Genomic DNA, 17,636 nt, shown 5'->3' on the forward strand with positions numbered 1-17,636 from the left:
AGGGATAATATGTTTCCAAAATTCATGTTTTGGCCCAAGAAAGTTGCTCCTCTCTCATTGAAGTTCATCCTACATGAATGAACAAACTGATTGACAGGTTGATTTACTGTTGTGTTTTACTTTTACAGTTTTACTGCTGAACAAAAGGATTATGTTTTCCACCCTATCTCAGGTTATATACAAGTAGAATTCTATCCCCCTGCTGTAAATACAAGCACATTTTTTTGTGCCTCGCCACCCACGGAAGATGAAGACTTACACATGGTTCGTAGAGACAAATCTTGGCGTTCATCTTCTAGCTTCCATCATGAGACATAACTTCAAGCTCCGCCCACCAAAGAGGTGAGAGTTTCGGTGATGCCCCGTCGGGTGTAACTCCGGTAATTTCTCTCAGTCTTGCAGTGACTTCTCTCATTGGAGGTCTTTGTTTTGGGTCAGGGCGGACACAAGATCTTATAACTTCCCCGATTTGCTCCAGTTGCTCTTCGTGGAAAGACTCTAGTATCGGATCAACCATTTCTCTGAGGGGCTGATCGCCTCTCAAGTAATCCGCACCCCAGTCTTCAAGTGAGACATTATCCACTGCATAAGGGAGTCTGCCAGTTACCATTTCGAACAATATGACACCAAAGCTGTAGACATTGCTTTCTCTGTTTGCTAATGGTATGGAAAAAAGTTCTATGCTGGATAATTCTTTTTCAGCTTCAGCTGTCTCGTTCGAGAAGCTAAATTCTGAGACTTTTGGTGCATAATCCTCTGTTAGCTGGATGGATCCTGAATTCAAGTTGTTGTGAGCTATAGGCGGGTTAAGCTGGTGCATATACTCGAGGCAGTAGGCCATGCCCATTGCGATTCTCAGTCGCATTCTCCAGTCCAAGTGCTCAGCTTCTTTTACTGCAGTTTTCACTAGCATTAGATATCACATGTATAATTAGCACAAACACACACATTTGAGAGAAGGTAGCTATATACTCACTGTGTAAATGCTCAAAAAGTGTCCCATTCGGAGCGTATTCAAAAACCATCATTCTAGTGAAAGGTTCCTCTTCCTCGCAGTACCCGATAAGGCTGACAAAGTTCTTGTGGCTCAGTTTTGATAATTTTTCAATCTGAAACCATAGCCATTGGAACAATTAGGCCCACTCTGCCAGAACAGATTAAGCAAGCATATAAATTTACAGCTTTTGTTTGTTTCATACCTTCTTCCTAAACTGCAACTCTAAATTGGTGGTCCAACAGTAATTGGCAGACGGCTCTACAAGGGAAGCCACGGCGATTTCGACACCACTAGACAATGTTCCTTTGTACACTGTACCAATCGGTGAAGAACCTATTACATTACTGAAATCTTCACATGCCACTTCAAGCTCTGATCTCTTAAGATTTGGTACACCTGCAATCAAAATTCCCTATCATGATTAATCAAGAGAGACACAAAACTTGCAACACGCACAATGTGTCTAACTGATGGCAGAGATCATCTTTTTCTGTTGTCAAATAAGCCTTACCGGTTACGAAGGCTTTCTGTAGCTGTCCGCTTAACCCTGTGGCCCAAGGCTTGACAGTAGCTACCTTGTTGGTCTTGTAGAGATACAAAAGGATGAATGAAATTATAACAAAACAAGCACCACCACCTATGCCTCCAATTAATATTGGGGTTTTATGCTTCGATATGAAACTTTTGGAATTTCCTGAGATGGCAGGCACCGGAGCAGAAAGTGAAGGTGGAGAAGCAGATGGGGTAGGTGCGGAAGGTGGACTTGAGTTGTTTGATGGTGGGGAAGGTGCTGGAGTATGTGGTGATGAGACTGAATGAGAATGTTCTGCAACTTTTGGCGATGGTGATGTGTTGGATTCCCGTCGTAAAAAACTACTAAAATTTATAGAAAGCATTCTCCCATGAACAAAGTGTTCAGTATGAGCGAGGTTCCTAGCAAAGAAAACAACACTAAAGTAAGAGGCATATAATTGACACTAGAATATGCACGACAGTAGGTAATAAGACTCATTTTCCTAGATCATTAGTCCTGCAAAGCCTCAATTGTAATCACATACCATGAATTAGATCTTTCATTGCAAGATGCTTCTCTGCCTGCACCAGAAAGCTGATTCTCATCAACTTGAAATTCGGAAAGCAACCCCAGATAGTAAATTTCAGGAGATAAGGTGCCAAGAAGCCGGTTGTTGTCAAGTAGGCTGCAATGTGAGCAGAAAACTGAGTTACTGTACATACGTCGAAAAAATGATTAAGAAAAGAATTCAATTGTTTGACAGATCACCCTACAGGATTGCCAATGAAAAATTACTGCCAAGGTCAGCTGGAAGCAGTCCACTGAAGTTATTGTATCCTAAATCTAACACTTCCAATTCCTTCAACCCGCCGATCTCTCCAGGAATGATCCCCGTGAAGGAGTTGTTGCGCAAAATACTGAAGAAAAATTTCACTTTATCAGGATTCACCAGAGAGAGCTCAAAGAAATTTACCATTAATCATTACAGATCAAAGCAACAATACAAAAACGCTTACATAGACTTTATGTGGACAAGTTTCCCGAGCTCAGGTGATAACGTTCCTCCAAGACAAAGATCTTTCAAGTTCCTGCACATCATATTACATCTAACTTTAGAATCAGTTGGGCAAAATCAGCAAATTGAAATCACCTATTAAGTACAATGAATCATAGCTTGAAAAAAAATGAAGTCCTCAAGTCTTTGAGTTCCCGGTTTTGACTTTCTTTCAGAGAATTCACGGGGCAATAAAACTAAGAGTAAAGCTATAACTAGTACTCCATAATCATGAATTATATCGCCCGACGATCATATTAGGCCCCTTCGACACCTATAGACATGCTGTTCTAAAACCTCATAAGATAATATTGATTACTTGGCACTAAAAGTTTCAATTACTAGCAAAATTCATCGGTAAATCAAAACCGAGAACGTTGTTCAACTGGTTAAGAGCAACCCCCCCCCCCCCCCCCAACACACACAAAGTATAAATTGTACAAGAAGAAACGACACTATTTCTTTTCGAACTTCGGTTATGTCCTTGAATCAAAAGGCAAAAGTAAAGACTTTTGAGCTTTCCAGTCTTCAAATTAATATCTTCTTAACTAATTAAGCTCCTCAATAACTTGAATTAGTAGATTGTATAGAAAGAAAAGCAAGAAAGAAAGAAAGAAAAGAGAAAAAAGTACTCACAAAACCACAACTTTTCCATCCGAGCATTGGACCCCGAACCACGAGCAGGGATCAACCTCTCCATCCTCATCGTTCCAGTTCGCCAAAGCACCAAAAGGGTCGCTCTCTACTCTCTCTCTAAAACTCAAAAGCGCCAAACCTGCACAAGAAAAACAACCATCTTTAGTTTCAATTTTCCTTCACTGTCTCGGGACACAAACAGTAACCAGCAGCTCAAATCAATCCCATACCTTCATCATTCAAACCCCAGCAAAAACCCAGATTCTGAATCAGCAAGCAGACCACCACCACACCCAGCAACCCCAACCGGTCCTTCAACATGCTGAACTTCCACTTCTTGATCATTTTTGTCACTATCAACGAAAACCCAGCAAAAAACAGAGCAAACCCAGCAGAGTCTTGAAAGCAAAATCCGAGTTAACCCAGAGAAAACCCAGCTGGGAAGTTTGAATTGAGTTGAAAAGGCAGATGAGTAAAGACCAAAAAACGTGTTCTAAGAACTTGCAGACTAATTTAGACCCACGGAAGGTGTTTGAAAAGAAAAACGCGTACACTGCAAATACTAATCCATGTGTTTGATTAGTATAATCAAAATTAATAACCCAACTAATATAATCTTGGAGGGAGAGATGAAAGTAATAATCTTTTTGGAAAGAGAAAATTGAAATAATAGTCGTTTAACTTTAATCTAATTGGAGTAATGATCTCACAACTAAAAAATTTCGACTATTTGTCTATTTACTCATCAAAACGTGCCGTCATGGTTATTTTCGTAAACTTCATTAGAATTCTGTGAAAATGAATTATGTTGCAAGGACCTTTAAAGTTGAGAGATCATTGCTCCTATTGATTTAAAATTGAGAAACCATTGCTACATTTTTTTTCATCCAGTTTTTCATATTTGCCCCTCGACTCAGCCTTATACGTGTGACACGTGATTCATTTCGACGAAAATTTTAACGGAGTTTAAGAAAATGATCATAGTTACACATTTTGATAAATCAAGAAATTTTCGTAGAGTGATCATTACTTTAATTGAATTGAAATTGAAAGACTGTTACTATAATTTTCTCTGAAGAAAAATTAAATTAGCAAATTCATTTTTTTGGTAAACAATTAAATTTGCAATTAAGCGTGCGAATGGGTCCAAAGGGTTGGCAGCAGTGTGAGGGAGGACTGTGGGCTTGGAAATGGAAAGGTTGAGACTTGGGCGTAGAGCGACGCGCGCTATTGGATTTTAGTCAAACAGCCGGCAAAGACTTTTGGCATATGAACATGGACAAATGTACAAAAAACACATCACCAATAATTAAATATATTAAATGAAACTAATAGAGACAATTTTCTTTCCAGTGTAATAGTGACATTGTGACCGTGTCATTTTGTACTATTAATCTGAGAGAACTTCATATTATGTCTTTGGCTAGCTAATATCGACATGTTATCGACTACTGATATGTCATTTTATATAAACATTGATACCATATGTGTTTTAGTTATACGTGAAATATTCAAAATTGAATGAATGATTTTTTATTTCGAGTGGATTAGAAAAGAACATGATGTAAAAGAAACATATTCCTTCTAATTTCATTATTTTGGCAGGATTAGAATGATAAATTTTCTTGATAAGTAATGCATTTTTCACTTTATGTTATATACAATTTTTCATTTCTTCCTTCAATAGTTCATCATATCTTAAAGATAAGGCTTATTTTTAGCTACACTTTTTAGAAATTTATTTTGATCTCACTTTGCAGCATGTAACTCAAAAATCACCACTTCACTCTTTGGAATTCAAAATTTGTTGTACCTTGTCCCCTAAAACTCAAAATTCGCCCTCTAGAACATATGTGAGATCCACCACCGTTTAAGACTATGCCAAATGTGTCAATGAATTTGATTTATAAATCTTCACTATGCGTTACCATTCAATCAGAAAATATTAAGTTTAAAATAAGAAATTAAGAATTGAGATTTTTTTGAGTTGTGCTTGACTTGCAGAGATGGAAAAATAAAAATAAAAATGAAATTGATTAGTCTAATGCATCCAAATCAAAACCACATAACGAAATTAAAGGAATTAAGGTAGTATTGAACAAACTTTTGAGTTTTATGGAGTAAAATGACGACTTTTGAGTTTCACGGGGCTAAATGGAATCAAAATCGAATTTTTCGGGGCAAAGTTGAGCGAATTTTGAGTTTCATGAAGTAAAATAACAACTTTTAAGTTACAGGAGATGCTAAAATGTACACATCAACTATAACAGTAAAAAAATAGACCATACTAATATTCTCCAACCGAAGTGCCAAATCCAATGTGGCGATGACATGGATTGGCAGCGAAAGAAGTTGTTGTCAAATTTGACAGCAGCTTTAAATGTTTTTTTATTAATTATTAAATATAATTTATTAATTTTTAATTAGTTTAATCATTTATTATAATTAATCTTGAGTTGACCGATGCAATTATCCTACTTTTTTTTTCTTTTCAATCAAGGAAGGTAAACAGATTACTGATTAAATTTTAATTAGTTTAATAATTTATTTTATAAAATAATAATTTAATTTGACATATCAATTGGAGAACAAAACTTTAAAAAATATCAAAGTGCTACATAAGCTGTCAAAATTTAAATTTTATATTTAAAATTTGACATTTCCTTTAAAGATGTTCTAAGTGAATTCAACCTAATAAGTTATTCACTGTATTCAACGGAGACCATATGATAATATACAAATTAGTAATACGTTAATGCCATGTGTCGATATACCCCACAATCATAAAGTTATTTTTTGTGACGGAGACATTGTCTTAATTCCATATTATTGACTTGGTAAAACACACTTATTTGGATAAGTCATTGAGTCGACACAACACCTGCCAGGAAATTTACAAAATAATAATTCTTTTTAATTAAGGTAAAAAATCCTCTTCACACTTGCCGAAATTAAAAATTAATAAAAAAAATTATTGGTTTATAGCATGACGTGGACAATTCTAATAATAATTTTGCTTCAAATATGATCCATCTAACATGATCCTCTCAGGATTATTTTGATGAAGATTATGGGGATCTGTAAATCATGTCGGTTTATCGTACATCGTATGATTAGTTTTTATCAAGTACTGTTTGTGTTTAATTTTAAATAAAAATATTTAAAATAATTTATAACTATACGATGTACGATTCACGAATATTCGAAATCCTCACAAAGAGGATCCGAATTCATGATCCATAATTCTCAATTATTGTTCTAAGAATTTATTACATTTCAATTTCAAATTATCCTCCCGTCGTTAGAATAGTAATATCGTTCATAACAAGAAGATGAAATATCAAATGATCATGAATCGGCTTTATAATTTTTAATTTGTTTTAGCTAAAACGGTTTCGAAATTGACATAACTCATTTTAGTCTATGACATAAAAAATCGATAGAAGTGGTTTATAAGTTTGACATAACTTCTTACTTTGGTCCTCCTACAGTTAAATAGAAAACAATTGGAGGGGTTGACTAAACAAAAATACCCGCACTTTAAAAGAGATTTTTATTAAATAAACAAAATGATTGACCGTGAACAAAACCAAGGACCATCTCCCATGAAAAATTTATGTTAAATAAAAAAGTAAGTGAATGGGTTAATTAGACAAAAATACCCTCAATTTAATATAAATTTCTACAAAATGATTGATAATAGACAAAATAAAAGAACATTTCAATTGATTTTTTATTTTAAATATCAAAATAAAAAATTATACGAATCTCGAAAAAAAAATTGGAAAAAAACACACACACACACTTTATTTCTCTGTTTTGGTTAATTGGCAGTACGCTACGACCCTTTCAGATTTCTGTACAAACATCTTAAAATATCTACGCAATTCCTTGTCCATATTCTACATTATTGTTGCCACGTGTATCTGTTTGGGTCCAGGCTTGGATTTTTAAGTGAATAAGCCGCAGAATATTTGACAATTTATTGTTTTCTGTACGAGTATAAATGATTTATTTATAAAAAAAAATTAAAAAAAAAATTAGAAGAGCGGAAAGATTAGAGGAGATATCTGGATATCTTCCACTAAGATTATTAGATTAAGTGATTTGGACTTTTTAAATTTTATCCAACTGTCTACTTATTATGATCCTTTAAAAACTGTAATAATTTTTTTCCGTATGATGAAATTAAAAAAATTTGAATCATTTAATCCGGTGATCTTAATAGAAGAGATCACAAAAAAATCTCTTCTCGAAAGATTGAATCAGAAAGCATGGTGATGTATTTGATGTTGGCCCACCTCAGCTCTTGGAATTGATAGGTTACTTACTGTACCACTTTGCGTGTTCACTTGGTCACCTACGTCACAATCCGCAACCAATTTTAAGTTTTTGCAATGTAGCCACCTAGTTTATTAATTGCTGCAATTTAATAATTAATATTTCTGTTTGACAACCTTTTTCGATAAGTATTACGTTGGTGACAAATGAAAAGGTAAAATCGACTTTTGTAATTGTAAAGTGAATCAGGATTCTCTCCTAAGCAAATGATCAGGCCTAGCCGTTCAAATTTTATTCAACCGTTATAATTATTATAATTTTTAGAAGAGTCTTTTGTTTATAACTGTTGAATAAAATTTAAACGGATCGATGAGCCTGATCAGGAGGATTCTTACCATTTGCTTAAGAGAGGATCTTGATCCTTGTAAAGTAACTTCTTAAAACAACAGAAATGAGTAAAGTCAATCGACCTTCAAACGATGTCACGTTGTTTGAAAATGGTGGTGATATAATTGGGTCATTATCCTCTCGACGGTAACAATTAATAAACTATATGGCTAAAATTATATATATTGAAATTACAAAACCATGATAATAATTCAACCTCTTGTACGCAATTCTTTACCACAATAATGAAAAGATGTTGAATTTTTATATGATGCATGATTTCAAATCTCGTCAATGATTAAGTTAACATCCAATTTAACATTAAATTTAACAAAATTTATCGTTTGACTAAAAAAATAAATAATAATTCGGCGTCTTCTCTTCCAGAATGTGCAGCCAAGCGGCTCACAAATCCTTGTGCTGCGAAGGATGCAAATGGAGAAGGTTCTGGAGTATGTAGCTTTCGTCAAACTGAAATGGGTTTAGTCAATCCTCCACAAGCCTTGACTTTAGCCCAAGCTGAGAAAGGATTCAAAAAAATGGGCTAAGCCCACATACAATGAATTAATACATTTAGTTTGGTCAATGGAAAAGGCCCTCTTGTTTCTAGAATTATTTTTTCGACAAACGCTAAGGTTGATGAGTTACGTTGTTATTATTATTATTTTTAATATTAGCTTTATGTCGAATCATGATTTTCTATGACAGAAGTAAGACAGATAGAAATACGTATATTTCAGAAGTTCGATTATAGCCAAACAACACTGATCGGATTGAGCTAATCAAACGGACCAACGATGCCACCACACCCTGTTGTGTTTCGCAAGTAATCACACTCAAACGAGAACACAATATCTACTCCTAGATATTCTATGGAATTCTCCTATTTAATACAAATTCTATATCTAAAAAGCCTATCTCGACTAGTATAAATACACCTATATAGGCTTCATGCTTTAATCTCATAAATTGCTTACTAACTTGACCATTAGAGAACTTTTGGCCGCTACTTGCCTGGTACCAAGGTTAATCCGGATTGTTTGCTCTCTTTTCATGTGCCATGAGTTGTGTGTCACATCCGTCCACAACGTTACGCAATTTTGGTTCCAACAATTAATATAATTTATATTTTTTTTTCTTAGATTAAAGTGAATAATTATTTGGTCTAGTAATAATTCAATATTCACTATCTTGCAAGAAATATGGGAAATAATTTTTGGAAAAAAGCACTCTCTTGATGTAAGGTCCCTCGTTCTAGTTTTCTTTTAATAGTAATGTTTTTTAGATACATAATATTGACCGCAGTTGACACACTTTTTTGTAATGGTGGGTTATAACATTATTTATAGAATTCACCTGGATTAAAGAGTGCACTAGCAATAATTATATTTTCTGTGTCTAAATAATATTATTTTATATTTAATTAAAATCTAATATCATTTATCTAAAATTTTAAAATATATCAATAGTGTTAGAAAATGAAGAAAAGATAACTACTAAGCACATTGGTAGTTGGTTGGATTTTCCAAAAATTGATAATTTGCTAGATTTTTAAAAGGCCGAAACGTCCGGAGCAATTTTGGTAATGTAAGAATTGCGTATCTTACCGAACACAAAATAACCCCGCTATGCCTATGTGCAATTTTTTTATTTTTTGGTCAAATGATAAATTTTGTTAAATTAAATATTAGATTAGACATCGACGGGGCTTGAACTCAAGCCGTTATGCAAGGACTCAACATCGTTTTACCACTGTGGTAAATGGTCAATTGCCTTATCTGTGCAATTTTGGTAATGTAAAAATTGCGTGTCTTACCAAACACAATATAACCCCATTATATCTTATCCATCCAATATTCATTGAACGAAAAATCCAATTTTGGTCGCACTAAAAACCATCTTAGGGCTTGTTTGCAATGGCGTAGCCACACCAAAGACTACGGTGAGCTGTAGCCCAGAGAGGATATGTAGCAATATGTATATATACTTTACTGTATAGTCTATATAATAGACAAAAAAATGTGCAAGAAGAATTATTTTTAATGAAACTAGCGCCATGAGTATTTATCACAACTTAAAATATAAAAATTACTACGGAAATTGTGATGTCATTTTGTTCAAGATTATTCTGCTTTGATATAATTTAAAACTCAAAGTTTTTAAGCCATTTTCATTAGTTTTCCTCTTTTTTTTTTTTTTTTTTTGTTAAATTTTCGTCTTGCCCATACCACAACACAAAACTATCATCTTGATGTTCTACAAAATGTATTTTTGGTGAAAATTTTCTTCTAATCCATGTCAAAAAAAATTTGAAAATAAGGATACAAATATAAAAGGTATTTGAATCTAAATAAAGTAACGCACTAAGAAAAAGAAATTCAATGGAAAAAGAAAAAGAAAAGAAAAAGGCGGGGGGAAAAATGTTATGATCGATACTTTGATCCCGATCCTTCCTGAAGAGAGTTGCTATAGTACTAGCGATTGTATCGAATTACAATCGCTATAACACTAGCAATTTTACTCAATTAAAGTCGCTAGCGTCGTACCGATCCCCCTCTTTTCAATTTTTTTCTCTTTATTTATTTTATTTTATTTTATTTATCTTACCATAACTACAAATTATCATATTCATGTTCTTCAAAATATATTATCCCATGCTAAATCTATTATAATTAATATTTAAACACTTGAAATTAATGATTTAAAACCTAAATTTAAAGATACTCTCATATTTTCAACTTGAAAAAATCAATAAAAAAATAGTTTCAGGACCTAATAAACAGTATCACATCCAAAGGTCTTCCAATATTTTCTTTAACTCCGACGCAAATATTTTCTAAAGCTAAAAATTTCAAATTTTCACAAAAACTGTGATTTACAACCCATAGTTCTCTAATCGATGTTGAGAACTTTTACAATATTCGTTATAAACTTATAAGTCAAAGTTATAGTCATTTTACTCGCACCACATGTTTCCTAAAATTAATTTAGCACATTCCCAAGATTTTGGACACCTACAAATCTCTTTGGGAGACCCCACTATTAGTTTTTTTTTTTTTTTCCTTTCTATTTTTCAACTTCAAAAAATTAACGAGAAATAGTTTCGGGGCTTAATAAAGGATAAAATCACATCAAGGGACATTTTCGTTAATTCCCACATAAAATATTTGCTAGAGCTAAAGGTTATGGTTTAATAATTAGTAATTATGATTTACTAATTAATTTTATGTAGTTAATAAGTGTTAGGTTTAGTGATTTTTCAATATTTATCGGAATATAAATATTTTTAGATTAAAACATCTATAAAATTAACACGCCCCTAAACACTTGAACTTAGGGTGTTATTATTCACATGCCCCTAAACACTAAACCTCATGGGCCTTGATTGCTTCTACTGCAGCTTGAACTTTTTAGTGGGCATGTGTTTGGACTTAGGCGTGAGTTTGGATTACGTCTAAACCATTAATTTTATTTATTTAAATTTTTATTTTTTGGGAGTTTTAACGAAAAGTTCGCGGTACTGTTCACTTTAACGAAAAATCACATTTTTACACTAAAAAATCAATCATGGTACTATTCACTTTACCCTTTATTTTGTCTTTATCATTAAAACTCAAAGTTTTTAAGCCATTTTCATTAGTTTTCCTCTTATTTTTTTTATTTTTGTTAAATTTTCGTCTTACCCATACCACAACACAAAACTATCATCTTGATGTTCTACAAAATGTATTTTTGGTGAAAATTTTCTTCTAATCCATGTCAAAAAAAATTTGAAAATAAGGATACAAATATAAAAGGTATTTGAATCTAAATAAAGTAACACACTAAGAAAAATAAATTCAATGGGAAAAGAAAAAGAAATTCAATGGAAAAAGAAAAAGAAAAAGGTGGGGGGAAAAATGTTACGATCGATACTTTGTTCCCGATCCTCTATGAAAGGAGTTGCTACAGTTCTAGCGATTATAATGGCTTACAATCGCTACCATTCTAGCAATTTTATTCATATAAAGTCGCTATCTTCATACCGATCCCCCTATTTTCAATTTTTTTCTTTTTATTTATTTTATTTCATTTTATTTATCTTACCATAACTAGAAATTATCATATTCATGTTATTCAAAATATATTATCCCATGCTAAATCTATTATAATTAATATTTAAACACTTGAAATTAATGATTTAAAACCTAAATTTAAAGATACTCTCATATTTTCAACTTGAAAAAATCAATAAAAAAAATAGTTTCGGGACCTAATAAACGTTATCACGTCCAAAGGTCTTCCAATATTTTCTTTAACTCCGACGCAAATATTTCATAAAGCTAAAAATTTCAAATTTTCACAAAAACTGTGATTTACAACCCATAGTTCTCTAATCGATGTTGAGAACTTTTACAATCTCCGTTATAAACTTATAAGCCAAAGTTATAGTTATTTTACTCGCACTACATGTTTCCTAAAATTAATTTAGCACATTCCCAAGATTTTGGACACCTACAAATCTTTTTGGGAGACCCCACTGTTAGTTTTTTTTTTTTTCCTTTCTATTTTTCAACTTCAAAAAATTAATGAGAAATAGTTTCTGGGCTTAATAAAGGATAAAATCACATCAAGTGAACATTTTCGTTAATTCCCGCGTAAAATATTTGCTAGAGCTAAAGGTTATGGTTTAATAATTTACTAATTAATTTTATGTAGTTAATAAGTGTCAGGTTTAGTGATTTTTCAATATTTATCGGAATCTAAATATTTTTAGATTAAAACATCTATAAAATTAACACGCCCCTAAACACTAAACCTCATGGTGTTACTATTCATGTGCCCCTAAACACTAAACCTCATGGGCCTTCACTGCTTTTAATGTGGCTTGAACTTTCTAGTGGGCATACGTTTGGACTACGTCTAAACTTGTAATTTTATTTATTTAAAGTTTTATTTTTGGGAGTTTTAACGAAAAGTCCGCGGTACTGTTCACTTTAACGAAAAACCACATTTTTACACTAAAAAATCAATCATGGTACTATTCACTTTACCCTTTATTTTGTCTTTATCATTAAAACTCAAAGTTTTCAAGCCATTTTCATTAGTTTTCCTTTATTTTTTTTTTATTTTTGTTAAATTTTCGTCTTGCCCATACCACAACACGAAACTATCATATTGATGTTCTACAAAATGTATTTTTGGTGAAAATTTTCTTATAATCCATGTCAAAAAATATGAAAATAAGGATACAAATATAAAAGGTATTTGAATCTAAATAAAGTTGTCACATCCCGACCCGGGCCCCCACCACAACCCGGGCTCAACTCCACCACCGTAGCACGATATTGTCCACTTTGGGCCCCAACCACGCCCTCACGGTTTTGTTTTTGGGAACTCACACGAGAACTTCCTGATGGGTCACGCATCTAGCCCCCTTCTCGCTTAACTTCAGAGTTCCGATGGAACCCAAAGCCAGTGAGCTCCCAAAAGGCCTCATGCTAGGTAGGGATGGGAATATACATTTAAGGATCACTCCCCTGGGCGATGTGGGATGTCACAAAAGTAACGCACTAAGAAGAAGAAATTCAATGGAAAAAGAAAAAGAAAAAGGTGGGGGGGAAAAATGTTACGATCGATACTTTGATCCCGATCCTCCTTGAAGGGAGTTGCCATCGTGCTAGCGATTGCACTCAGTTACAATCGCTAGCACTTGAAATTTCATGTTCTTCAAAATATATTATCCCATGCTAAATCTATTATAATTAATATTTAAACACTTGAAATTAATGATTTAAAACCTAAATTTAAAGATACTCTCATATTTTCAACTTGAAAAAATCAATAAAAAAATAGTTTCAGGACCTAATAAATGGTATCATGTCCAAAGGTCTTCCAATATTTTCTTTAACTCCGACGCAAATATTTCCTAAAGCTAAAAATTTCAAATTTTCACAAAAACTGTGATTTACAACCCATAGTTCTCTAATCGATGTTGAGAACTTTTACAATATTCGTTATAAACTTATAAGCCAAAGTTATAGTTATTTTACTCGCACCGTATGTTTCTTAAAATTAATTTAGCATATTCCCAAGATTTTGGACACCTACATATCTCTTTGCGAGACCCCACAGTTAGTTTTTTTTTTCTTTTTCCTTTCTATTTTTCAACTTCAAAAAATTAACGAGAAATAGTTTCGGGGCTTAATAAAGGATAAAATCACATCAAGTGAACATTTTCGTTAATTCCCGCATAAAATATTTGCTAGAGCTAAAGGTTATGGTTTAGTAATTAGTAATTATGATTTACTAATTAATTTTATGTAGTTAATAAGTGTCAGGTTTGATGATTTTTCAATATTTATCGGATTCTAAATATTTTTAGATTAAAACGTCTATAAAATTAAGTTTAGATAGTGTACATAATTTTTTTTTTAAATTATTTAAAAAAAAGTCTAAATTAATTTTTTAATAATTTTGAACTAAAATTTAACCTATTTGGAGCAGGAAAATTATTTCTGAATCAAAACTTAAATTGAAGTTTTAATCCAAGAATTAGAGTGTCGCCAATAAATGAGCAAAAATCGAACAAAAAATTTGAAGAAAAAAGAAGCACAAATTAATAAAAAACCTCACGGTGTAAGTCACACATATAATGGGGTTTATATTAGTTTCAACCAATTTTGTTAATATTGCCTTTACTTCTACTTTCAATGTTTTACTTTGTGCTAGTTGTGTGGTTGTAATTGAAATACCAAGTTTTCTATCTTCTTCTTGTGTTTAAATCTAAATATATGTGAAATTAGATGATTCATTGTAATTTTGTTAGTTTGCAATTGTGAAACTTATTTAGTTCCTGCCAGACAAATTTTAAGTATACAAATATAGAAGTTAAACTTAAATTTTTGCATACAATACATATGTAGCAAAAAAAAAAAAAAAACATTTGATTTTAGGGTAATTTTTTTAGCTAGCCCACCCATAAAATATTTTCTGGCTTCGCCTTTACTCGTTTAGATGTACTTTTAAAATAATCGAAAACTTTTTTAGAGAAAATCCTTTTGGGTTCCAAAAGCACTTGAAGTGTTTTTTGCAAGAAACACCATTTATGTGCTTCTTCCAGGAAACATTTTAAGTGTTTTTCCAGGATTTACTTTATTTTGAATAAGGATTAGTTCTAAAAACATTTTCATCAAAAACGATTTTAATCATTTTAAAAAATACATCTAAACGAGCTCTAAACTCTAGACATACACTCATTTTTGTTTTTTCTGGTGAACTAGAGGCCAAAGCCAGATATCACACCATTTTCTTTGGCAGACGATAAATGTAGTGATTACTTGATACGAACGATATTGCAAAGGTTGGTAAACTAGTAGTAGCGGAAGCCCAAAGACATCACACTATTTTGATTTGCACACTAAAGAAGAAGCCCAAAGACATATCACACTATTTTGATTTGCACACTAAAGAAGTCATTGAATAGAAATAGGATTTAATACCTTCTCTGCGTTAATGATAAAAGTTGATGGGTTTTAGGGTATGCCATCCACACACTTTTTTTTATTTTTCACATACCAGATTAATTTGTGAGTGAGAAGTAAAAAAAATGTATGTGAATACCACAAATTAACAAGATGTGTGTGAATAGCACATCCTTTTAATTATACACCTGTCAAATTTTTAGTGAACCAATACCACCACTCAATATTATCATCTGACTCTATCACCTCATATTTTTTTACACAATATTTTATAAAGAGATGTTCATTCAAAAAAAAAAAAAATGGAACAAGACAATTCGATCTTCCTCAAAGCTAACAAAATTCCAACTTAATTAGCTAGATAAAATAAAAATTATAGTTCAATTAATCATCACATTCATATTCCCCCAAATCGAAGCAAATAAACAAACCCAGGAAAAAAGAAAAAAAAAGCAAACTGTGTTCTAATTTTTTTTTTTTTGGTCCGAGTTCAACTAATTAATCAAATGGGGGAAAACTTGAGGGTACACTCCCTGTGGGGCCGCCGCACCGGAGCACACGAAGGGCACTTAATCAAACCGTTGATGTTGCATACCGTACAAGGAGTAAACCCAATCTTCTCATCATAGACCTTATGGCTCCCATCACACGTCTGGCAGAGAACAAATCTCAGCCCTCCACAGAAATCGCACCCTCTGGGGTCCACCACTGGCAGCCGTTGGATCAGCCTCTTCAATTCCCCGCTCTCGTGGAGCTGTTTGACCTCCTCGACGCCACCAATGAAGAGCCCGCCAATGAAAACCATCGGAAGAGTCAGAGTCTTGTTCCCCGTAATCGCCTGCAGCTCGTCCAGGAACTTCCCGTCCATAGACAGATCTCGCTCGTCGATCGGGACGCGAAATCCGCGGAGGATGGATCGGACGGTTTTACAGTCCTCGAAGGTCCTGCGCACGACGCGGAGGCTGGTGTGGTAGATTACCACGCGCTGGTCGGCGTCTGGTGGATTCGCTTTTCGGTGGGCCCACAAGCGAAGGGCTGAGGTGGATATTTTGACCCGGTGCAAAATGGACGCGCTCCGCGGGCTTAGGACCTCGGATGCGGGTTCAGGTTCGCATAGGTTTTGGATGTCTTTGAAGGATGAGCAGTAAAAGCTCCTCTGTAACCGCGCTGGTTTGGTTGTGTGCACCCTTCTTGGTGATTTCAGCCATGGTGACCACATGGAGAGAGAGAGAGAGAGAGAGAGAAGAGTGTTCTAGTGACTAGTGAAACTTTGGTGGGTCTCCAATGGGGTTATTTATGCAAATCACAATTGGAATTAGGGTGCCCCTAATTAGGTATGTGAAGTTAAGTATTGGCCCTAGATAAGAACAAAGGATATCTTTTGGAATTTCAAAATAATTTTTCTTCAACAAAAATAAATAATTTCAAAGTAGTTCCGGATCTGGTCAAACATATATGTTTACAACTCAGTGCAGTATGTCGGGTGTATCACATAATTGGTCGTACAATATAATACGAGTTGGTTAAAAAAGGGTAATGTAATACAAGTTGGTTAAAAAAGGGTAGTGTTAAAGCTACTATATTTATTATTAGTTAAACCTTGGATTTTGCTATTGAATATCTCCTAACGTCGAAAAAGAAATACCACTAATGTGAAAGAAAAAGAAGATGGTAACTTCGTAGTTTTAGCAGTTATTCACAATAGGTGCTTGAAAAACCATCACACATTTGGAGATGACATTTTCACATATGTTTGTTTCATTTTCCATCCTTGGCAATGTTTGAAAATAAGGATGCACTAACTTACCTATGTTTTTCCTTATACATTTCCATATCTGGTATAAGTATGTGCATGTACCCAATAAAACGTTTTGAGCTTTAAATACACTTGAAATTTTGAGTTATAACGAGTTTGCTTTTCGTCTTTACATTGGCTAATTATTAATAATTTAAAGAATTTAATTTAAAACTAAAATCAATTGATGTTGCACATGATTATTTGATCTAGCGACATCTGTTTTTCATTTATATATTTGTTTTCTTTTGTTCATGAAAGATTGTGAAATCACTACAAAAATTTGGTACCAATAGTTCACGGTCTATTAATATATATTTTTACTGGTAAGTAACAAGTTTTAAATTTGAGTCTCGTGAATAAAAAGTTTGATACAAATTTATTCTATGCCTCTACCGATAGTGTGAATATATCATTTTATTTATAAAAATATGAGACAATTTTGTTAACCAATTAATTCATTTAGTAAAAAAGCTTGAGACGTACTATCAACACCAATCAATCACTTA

At 33.2% G+C, this 17,636-nt stretch overlaps 2 protein-coding genes across 2 annotated transcripts; both read right to left on the reverse strand.

The window, feature by feature from the left end:
- Positions 1–57: 57 nt before the first annotated feature.
- Positions 58–3,566, reverse strand: LOC103937091 (inactive receptor-like serine/threonine-protein kinase At2g40270). The gene is made up of 9 exons (XM_009347011.3): positions 3,432–3,566; positions 3,202–3,340; positions 2,528–2,599; positions 2,285–2,428; positions 2,056–2,196; positions 1,509–1,930; positions 1,200–1,393; positions 977–1,109; positions 58–894 (listed from the first exon to the last, which is right to left on the reverse strand). The coding sequence occupies exons 1-9, from the start codon at positions 3,544–3,546 to the stop codon at positions 296–298; spliced, it is 1,959 nt and encodes a 652-aa protein (XP_009345286.2). The 5' UTR covers positions 3,547–3,566; the 3' UTR covers positions 58–295.
- A 12,128-nt stretch (positions 3,567–15,694) lies between these two features.
- On the reverse strand, positions 15,695–16,621 carry LOC103937567 (uncharacterized protein At5g39865-like). Its single transcript, XM_048590861.1, has one exon. It carries the CDS (start codon positions 16,549–16,551, stop codon positions 15,835–15,837), a length of 717 nt encoding a protein of 238 aa, XP_048446818.1. The 5' UTR covers positions 16,552–16,621; the 3' UTR covers positions 15,695–15,834.
- Positions 16,622–17,636: the final 1,015 nt, after the last annotated feature.

Source organism: the organism of the source record quoted next, unplaced genomic scaffold, assembly GCF_019419815.1.
Source record: "Pyrus x bretschneideri cultivar Hongxiangsu unplaced genomic scaffold, Pyrus_bretschneideri_v1 Contig32, whole genome shotgun sequence".
Classification (NCBI taxonomy): Eukaryota; Viridiplantae; Streptophyta; class Magnoliopsida; order Rosales; family Rosaceae; genus Pyrus; species Pyrus x bretschneideri.

Coding starts and splice junctions, on each gene's coding strand:
- LOC103937091 (XM_009347011.3), bottom strand. CDS start 3,546: ATGATCAAGAAGTGGAAGTTCAGCATGTTGAAGGACCGGTTGGGGTTG. Junction 1,394..1,508: donor ACAGAAAGCCTTCGTAACCG/GTAAGGCTTATT, acceptor TTTTGATTGCAG/GTGTACCAAATCTTAAGAGA. Junction 1,110..1,199: donor AGTTGCAGTTTAGGAAGAAG/GTATGAAACAAA, acceptor CTATGGTTTCAG/ATTGAAAAATTATCAAAACT.
- LOC103937567 (XM_048590861.1), bottom strand. CDS start 16,551: ATGTGGTCACCATGGCTGAAATCACCAAGAAGGGTGCACACAACCAAA.